Source organism: Chiloscyllium plagiosum, chromosome 27 (genome assembly GCF_004010195.1).
Source record: "Chiloscyllium plagiosum isolate BGI_BamShark_2017 chromosome 27, ASM401019v2, whole genome shotgun sequence".
In the NCBI taxonomy this organism is placed as follows: Eukaryota; Metazoa; Chordata; class Chondrichthyes; order Orectolobiformes; family Hemiscylliidae; genus Chiloscyllium; species Chiloscyllium plagiosum.
The window spans coordinates 41557581-41566942 of record NC_057736.1 but is presented as its reverse complement, the minus strand read 5'-3'; the positions used below and the strand labels follow the sequence as shown (position 1 = coordinate 41566942).

At 40.9% G+C, this 9362-nt stretch overlaps 1 protein-coding gene across 2 annotated transcripts in view; it reads right to left on the bottom strand.

Annotated features, from left to right (window-relative positions):
* Positions 1-5245: 5245 nt before the first annotated feature.
* Positions 5246-9362, bottom strand: part of stk40 (serine/threonine kinase 40) — a 78604-nt gene continuing 74487 nt past the window's right edge. For both annotated transcript variants that reach the window (XM_043717907.1, XM_043717909.1), the window contains exon 11: positions 5246-9219. In XM_043717907.1, the coding sequence (XP_043573842.1) occupies positions 9004-9219 (216 nt within the window). In that variant the 3' untranslated portion in view covers positions 5246-9003. The remainder of the gene's footprint in view (positions 9220-9362) is intronic.

Here is a 9362-nt window from a genome sequence, read left to right as displayed (position 1 = left end):
CGGGGACTTATCAGCCTTCAGACCTAACAGTCTCTCCAACACCACTTCCTGGCAAATATAAATTCCCTTCAGTTCAGGTCCTTCAGCCACTGTTACCTCAGGGAGATTGCTTGTGTCTTCCCCAGTGAACACAGATCTGAAGTACCAATTCAATTCTTCTGCCATTTCTTTGTTCCCTGTAATATATTCCCCTGTTTCTGTCTTCAAGGACCCAATTTTAGTCTTAACCATTTTTTTCCCTTTCACATACCTAAAAAAGCTTTTACTATCCTCTTTAATATTTTTGGCCAGTTTACCTTTGTACCTCATTTTTTCTCTGCGTATTTCCTTCTTAGTAATCCTGGTGTTCTTTAAAAGCTTCCCAGTCCTCCGTTTTCCCACTTATCTTTGCTATGTTATACTTTTTCTCTTTTAACTTTATATGTTTCTTAACTTCCCTTGTCAGCCACGGCCACCTATGCCTCCTCCTAGGGTCTTTCTTCCTTTTTGGAATGAACTGATCCTGCATCTTCTGCATTATATGCAGAAATATCCACCATTGTTTAACTGTTTAAGCTTGCAGCACTGTGGAGGCTGTGGATTATACTTATATTGGTTGTGGGTAGTTGCACCCCCTTTTCTGTTACTTAATAAAGTTTTTTGTTGCCATTCAGCCCCACCCACTCCTGACCTTTGGGCATCTGGTGCAGAGGGGTATGGGTAGATCAGAGGATCTCCTCAATGGGCATGGCCAAGCAGCTCCAAGCAACAGGCCAGGAGATGGTTATAACTACTGTGGGGGTCACCCTGGCTATCTTTGTGCCTGAGTGTCCTCAGAGAGGTAGCATGGTATCCATCAATACTCTTGATGCTTTTAGTGAGAAGTGTGCACAGTGGGGGATAGAGTGCTTTATCTCCCCCTCCAACTCAATTTTGATCTCACCTCTTCCTGGTTTTCATCACCCAAAATAGGCTCTGCATGTAGACGTCTAATTGGCTGCATGGGTGACTACTGGTTACGGTTAATAGATTTGAACTCAAAAATTGAGTTTTTATTTTAACAACAATAACAAAGATTTCCTTTCCAGTCAGGCTTCCTGAATTATTGCAAACAGGAATCTCTGATCACTCATCAGATATGGGGCAAGTACTTACTATCTTATCATTTAAATACACTGTACACGCAGCTGAAGAGGACAATTCATCCCAAATGTTACTGTCCAACCTACTGTACAGTGATTAACCTCTTGCATTCATAGATAAAAATCTAACTAACAGTTCAGTCTAAAGTAACTTGTGGATGAACTTGATGCAGATGATGATTCTCCACTTTATGTAGAATGAGGCAAAGGTGGGTGGGCCGCTCCTCAAAGGGTAGGTAACACATTATAGCAATGCCCCACAACCTCCCTTTCAGCAAAGCGAGAGACAAAGTCGTGTGTGCTCTGGTCACACAATACAGTGATGCTGAAATGGACTGTACCCAGAACCCGTGAGATGAAAATTTCATAGGGCAATAAAATTCAAGTGCAGGCAAGTCACTACAAACTTATACACAAAATACTGATTAGACCTCAGCCTGAGTACTGTTCTGGACTCCATTCAGCCCATTGAATCACACTGACCCTTCAAAGGTCATCTCACCCACACATCTCCCCCCCCCCGCCCCCCCCTCTACTCTATCCCTGTGACCCTGCATTTACCATAGCTAATCCATCTAACTTGCACATCTTTGAAGTGTGGGTTGAAACCAGAGAACTCAGTGGAAACCCACAAAGACACAGGGAGAACGCGTGTGGAGTTTGCACAGCCTGGTGCTTTGAGGCAGCAGTGCTAACTACACAGACACCCGCAAACAGGAAGCATGTAAATGCACTGGGGAGAATCCAGAACAGGTTTATGAGAATGGTTTTCCAGGGATGAGACACTTCAGTTATCAGGAAAAAATGGAGAGGGTGGAACTGCTCTGCCTGGTGATGGAGAAAGCCAAGGCGATTTGAGAGACCTTTTTATTATCATGAAGGGTCTAGACAGAGTGGCTAGAGAGAAATAGATCCTGCTGGTAAACAAATTGAGAACCTAATCCCAGTGAGTATTTAGAGCCTGAAATGTACTGCCTAAAAGTGTGATGGAGCGGGTTCAATTGAGGCAGTGATTATTTAGAAAGAATGTGCAGGGTTGCAGAGAAAGGGCAGACGGGTGCTCCGGTTTCCTCCCACAATCCAAAAATGTGCAGCTTAGGTAAATAGGCCATGCTAAATTGTCCGTAGTGTTAGGTGAAGGGGTAAATCTAGGGGAATGGGTCTGGGTGGGTTGCGCTTCGGCGGGTCGGTGTGGACTTGTTGGGCTGAAGGGCCTGTTTCCACGCTGTAAGTAATCTAATCTAATCTAATCTAAAATGTGCAGTCAGTGCAAATACAAACAATCGTCAACTTCTACATCGTAACATTCTGTGATTGACAGCATTTCAGTCCAGCTAAGTTGGTTTGCGACGCAGAGTGATGACAACAGGGGTGGGCTCATTTCCCATGCCGGTTGGAGGTTCCTGCCTTCTCAACCTCACCCCTTGCCGAAAGTCTCACACACACGCAATGGCAGCTTTTTTTTAAATTCAAAGTTCTACTGGTAGTGTTGGAGGCTTGACATGGTGTAGCATTCAGGAGGACTACTCACACCCAACCATCAGGCAAGCAAATAACCCCAAGAACAAAACCTTCAAAGACTATAACAGAGAGATGGCTGAATGGTGCCACATCTATACTCCAAGAGCAAACTTTAAAAGAAATGCCATTGTGTACATTTTAGACAAATAGCTCTCATTCATCCCTCAAGAACACAAGGAATGTGAACACAGATAATAGAGCAGCATGAGCCTGTTCAGCTAATCAATACAATCATGGTTGATGCTTTGGGGTCAAGACGCAGGAAGGAGCTATACTTGATAGCACATTCTAAAATGACCCATAGCAGCTCTCTTCTCCAAATGTTTTCTCTCACATCCTTCATCAAGCACAGCCACTGATTTTGACAGTGCGGGGCTGGTGATTTTTGAGACCAACACATGAATCAAAAAGGAATACAACTTAGCAGGGGCAGTGAACTTATCTGGGTGAGATATACACTGCCAAATAAAGTTGGTAAGCTAATAGGAAAGGAATATGAAAATATTAACTGGAATATCTACACTATTTTCATGATTAATTGTTGAGCTGGATATCAGTTTATGCTTTCATTGTTAATTACAGTTTGCAGTGCACATCATTAAATAATCTATTGTGTCATAATAGCACGTTGTCCCTAGAGGGCGCATCCATGCCTGTAGCTACATCCAAAGCTGCCTTTGCAGCCACAATTTAGAGATGGTGCTGGACTGGGGTTTATAAAAATTTTAAAAACCACACAACACCAGGTTATGGTCCAACAGGTTTATATGGAAGCACTAGCTTTTGGTGCGCTGCTCCTTCATCAGGTGATTGGCACCTGATGAAGGAGCAACACTCCGAAAGCACGTGCTTCCAAATAAACCTGTTGGACTATAACCTGGTGTTGTGTGATTTTTAACTTTGCAGCCACAGGTAGTAATCGAAAAGGCAGTGAGAATGAAGTTAGTGCAATGAAAATAAATGATAACTAAATTCGAACTTAATGGAAGCATTACATCAGCTTTACAGCAAACATTAAAGGAACTAAGACATTTGGAAGAATTGCCCGACTGTTCTCCACAATAATATGCTGGGCCACTTGAAAATATAGACATGAGTCAAACTTTGCATCTCCATGCACCTCAGCTGCAGCAACAGCCCAGACTTTACACTCAATTGTCTGAAGTGAGTCTTCAAAACAACGCCTTACATTTCAGAGCAAAAATAGAGTGCTACAGTGAACCACCTCAACAAAAGGGAGTAAAAAGCAGAACACAGCACAGCAATACGAAGCAGACTAATAATCACGAGATATACAGAAAGGCTGTCGCTGCAGGAATGTGGATATTATCAGCCTTAATGAGCAGCACATCATATTTTGACAGCACAGCATTCATGATCTGCGTAGCATGAACTAGAACTTAAAAAGCCATTAACCTGGAGAGAATCAGATATTGAATAGAATAGCAGAGAACAACACAGTCGTTAAACGTATTATTTTTTTCACATATATGAATAAACACTAAACAAGGTACACTCGGGTTCTTTTTTTGAAAAATAATCCATAGAAAGTCGGGAGTGGAACAGAGTCTCAGATAGACTTAGTTAGGTTGGTTCCCTCTCTGAGCTGATACAGCTGTAGCAGTGTGACAATACTGTCGTATGCCTCGAATAAGGACTGCAAACGTGTCGGTGGAATTTCCACCACAGCAAGTGGTGAAGTTTAAATTGATAAATTAATTTGGAATATAAAACTGACAATTTCTTATTAATTATGAATTTTTGTAAAAACCCATCTGGTTCACAAATGTCCTTCAGGGAAGGAAATCTGCCATCCTTGGTCTGGCCTACATGAGACTCTAACCCAAGGAAATGTGGTTGACTCTTTATTACTCTCTGAAATAGCTGAGCAACCAACTCAGTTTTGGGACAATTATGGGGAAGACAACAACTAGCCTCATTAGTGATGCCTACATTACACGAAAGAATAAATAATCACAACTTTAAGACATCCCACTTGCCATTCAGTGACAGATCTCTAAACAATGCAACATAAACCAAAAATGAATACAATTAACTGGGAAAAGGGGAGATATTACCAATTAAGATTGCTAAGTTAATTAGAAAGGGATGTGAAAATATTCACTGTAATATTCTATGAATACTTATTCATTTTGTAGGAAAAGCAATATATTTGCAGACAGCAATGTCTCAAACAGCGCAATAAATGACCAGAGAGAATAATTCTAAGAAATGGAGGTGTCCCCATTTCTGAGAGAACACACACAGCGCAGATTTAATAAACCTTGTTACTGTAGCTCAAGCACTGAAAATGCATCCATGCTGTACCAGTGTAACATGATCAAAGAAAACTTAGTAGAGGGAGCTTTCAGCTACATCTGGCCTGGGAGTATGGCTGAGGATACTCATGACTTGAAATGACATATCTTATTCGAAAGGAGCAGCACTCTTTAACCTTGAGCCCAATCACCACAGGAGTTGTGGCCATCCTTGGACATAATGGTCTCTGTGACACTGAGATCAACTTTACATGATTCCATTGGAGACTGACAACAGGTAACTTGATATGAACCCATTCAACCACAAATCAAAATGAACATCTCTACAGTATGAAATTTATTGCTGACATGCAAGTAGATTTTAAATGAAGTACAAAAATATGTCATCTTTATTTATACAAATTTGTATACAATGATCACAATTCCTTTCTACTGACATCTCATACAACGTACTTCAATTGGTACACCCAGAGGCAGCTCAAAGCACACAAATCATCGACATGCATGGGCTGCTGCATTATTCCAGTCTGATTAGATAATCACTTTTACCATAAAGACATAATTCGAGGGAAACAAAAAAAAATGCTCAATAAAAAGATTTCCCAGGATGAAGTAAAAAGCCACAGCTTCTAATTGTGACAAATTGTAATACTTTGCCTTTCCACTGAATTAAGGTTATCAGGAATTATATACAATTTATTGTATTACAAAAAAAAGTAACTGGAGCAGCCAGACTGGAGTAAGGCTCAGAGAACTCAGTGAATGAGGAGTTGAAGAAACAGTCTACGATGTAACAAGTGATGGGGCCACTCCTCTGCTGATCTCTCCATTGGGCTCAGCACTCCCCAAAGCAGTTATTTTTTGGAAAAGCACGAGCCAAGACCCAATAGCAGCACAGCAGGGTCTTTGGTGAAACCCTTCATCCTCTACAGCACTGATATGCCCTCAGTGGCAAAATCATAGTTACCTTACCATTAATAACATCTAACACAGGAAGGTGAATTCCACAGTGCTGATAAGTACCCCCCAAAAAAACTAATTTTCATGGATCCTAAGCACTGTGGTTAAGAGTCAGTAAAAAATACAGCCTCTGATTCCAAAATGCCAACTTCCAACAAGAATATATTAAAGATCAACAAGTTCATGAGTCGAGACCTCAACGTGTGCATCACTCTACCAGCATCACAATATCTTCAGATCCAATTCAAGCTGGTCACTGAAATGGGGACTATTTCTTCAACAACCCTCCTGTCGCACCATTAAAAGCTACCTTGGCCTTTAAAGGCCGTTCAAAAATTATTTACTTATGCATTTTTAAGACCTTCTATGCTTTACTGCATTCATATTGGAGTCTCATCATAAACTGCTACTTTGTGTTCCACTGAAATTGATTAAAATACCACACTCAAAATGGGACACATTCACTTACCCAAGTTGTCCCCAATGGTGGAATCAGGGGCTCTTCAAACTCACTTTAGTGAAGCACTGAATGGACAGTGCGACTTCCATGAAAACCTGTCTCATTAATATAAGCAAACATTTGCAGAACAGTTTCAGGACTTCACCTCTGTACATACGAGTCCGCTTGCTGCATGATAATGGACAGGCAATCAGATGCCCCAACAATATACACACTAGCACCAGAAAACCCACTTCCACAAGGACCCAAAGATCTGCAGAATGTTGGAAATCATCAACATAAGACCAAACTTCACCCTACCCCAGGCATTCAATTTGTTTACCCAATCACACAATATAAAGCTTTGAGGAACATTGTATTTAATAAATATAACCCTTGACCGCATCACAGCATTTCTCTCCCCTCCCAACAAAAACAATCTACAAGTTGACACTGGCCAGAGATCACTTGAGATCATCCCTGAATGGTAGAGGTTTCCTTGTTTAACCACCTGTCACACAAGAGACCAAACCTTCCCTCAATTGTTAAATTTGAAATAAATCGACTTGAGTCCTTGTATATTTTCACAGGTTCAACAAATTTGGGCAAGACAGGCATTTATCACTGGTTTTAATACTAACTAAAATTCTCAACATTGAGAAAACTCAAAGAAGTTGAAAGCCACCACAAAACAAAACGTACACCAAGCTCCATGTTACTGCAGACCGCCCTGGAATCATTGTACACACCCTCCCCTCATTAAAATAGGGGTTTAAAAAAAAAACCCAACATAACTCCAAAGTCACTTAGGCAACATTTGGCTGGCATAAGTAATTTGTGCTACAGTTAAATGACACTCCCAAGACCCAGCCTTGAAAAAGGATCATCAGAACCAGGAGTATGGTCTGTCAATCAGGAGGCAAGCATCTGAACCTCAATCTTTGGATGGTTGGAATAAGATTAAGTAGTCTCTGTTGCCATTTTACAGAGTGATGGGAAAATGAAAATGCAGAGTAGGTTGAGATCTATTGCCCTTATTAAAGGGTCCATATATGTTCTTCACTGGTGACTCTTCTGGGACTGACAGCAAACTAGAACAGATCTGAAAAGATCAGATTGTACTGGCCCATCATAAAAGCAGACCTGATGTATTCACAGATCCCCAAAAGGTACAAGTTTTATACCTGAGCCAGACTGACTGGATGAGGTGGCAAGCAATAAATGGATCATTCCCCAATAAATGGTAAGATAGAGGATTGGCTGAGCATGACCATTATTGTGTAATGTGATGGCCACTTCTAAAACAGTAAATCAAAAAGTCCATTGTTACTTACAGACAAAGTAAAATGCACGCCCAGAGAAAAGGCAAGTGGGAAGAGGCAGACATGACACAAATGGTCCATGCAGTAGCACAAAATCTGTGCAATGGTTACAATAAAAGAAAGATTTGCCTCATAATTGTCCAGTTAACCAATTCTGCAGGTGATGAATGTTTTACAATTACAAATCCTGTGCACTTAATGCAGTGAAACCTAAACTGAAGGGACTCACTGAATGCTCAGAAACACAACAATGTCACGTTGTCACCAGGCCCACTGCTACCAAACCAAACTACAATTCTGTCAGGTCATTTGATTGGGAGATGACTAATTCATTTCAAAATCACTCCCACCACAAGCAAGATGCCTGCTGCCACCAGTCTTCTATAAATTCAAAGTCTCCATTGACTCAAAAGTGATGTATGAAAGGGCAAAACCACTACTGGGCACTGAAGCACCATGAATAGTTGTGTGGGAATCTCTCTTGTTCAATACTTTAGTGAAATCCTGGTGGCAACGCTGAATATTCTCCCTGAGCTTGTAAAATAAAAGAAAATGACACACTCAACTGCTCTTTAGTGTTCTAACAGTTTCTGCAGCTCAGTGAACTTGACAAATTCCAGTAGCTCTGCTGAACAACTGCTGAAGTATGTCATGAGTTTTTAAAAATCCAACCTCCAAGCTAACAGCTTTCAAATTCCAAAATAAAAATGACTAGAAAAAGATGGGAAAGGCCAATTAAAGTGATCTTTGCTGTTAAGTACAATAAAAGCAACATATCTACGGATCACATTGATTTTCTTTCCTTCACAATTTCCTTTGTTGGGCATTTTGTACCACACTGAATTCTGCTCGAAAATCTTTCACAAAAAGGGGATGAGGAAGGGAAAAAGAAAACCCAACAAGCTACATTTTAGTCTACTATTCAGCGGGTAATGCAGGCAAAAGGGATTCCACAGCGAATGAACACACCCAATTCTTAATGCTCTTAAAATCTCTTGCAGTACAAGTCCTTTTCAGAATCACAACATAGGACAAAACAAAACTTAGCTCAGTCTCTCAATCTATAATTCTGAGAATGTCTTGGTTAAATGAAGAAAGAGGTAGATTATATAAAGTAAAAACTAAACATCTACTACGGCCCCAGATGATGTTGCAATACTGTCCTTTCTTTATATGGGTATATAAAAAAAGCCGTCTTATTTTGCCTCTTAAAATAACAGTTTTCCTTTCGAAGAGACTCCGTCCAATGCTACATATCGGTCACAGAATACTGTATTGCTCAGGATTGGTACTACGTGGCATGATGAGTATTACTGTGCTGTGAACTTGGCTTGTGGAGCTTCAGATGCTGTTTCCAGCTGTCATTTCCGCAAGTAACGCTGAGCAAGGATTGCCGCATCGAGGGGATTTATGGGCTGAGCATCGTGGCCCAGGCGTCGCACTGGCGGGATGTTGCTGAACTGTCGCTTGTGTGCAAAACTCTTCACCTCGTGCATAGTGTTTCCCTCAGCCAGCATCAACTGCTGCCGCATGTAGTTTTCAAATTCATATTGTGAGGACTCTTCTGTGACTTTTGCCTGAGAAGGAAAGCAAGATTTTTTTTTAAAAATGTGTAGCCTTTTCCTCTCCACACACCATCACTATAAAGAGCTGGGAGTCAAGTCATTAGAAAAATGTAAGGTTCCCAACTGCATCAAACTTCTCATCTGCCACCCCACGC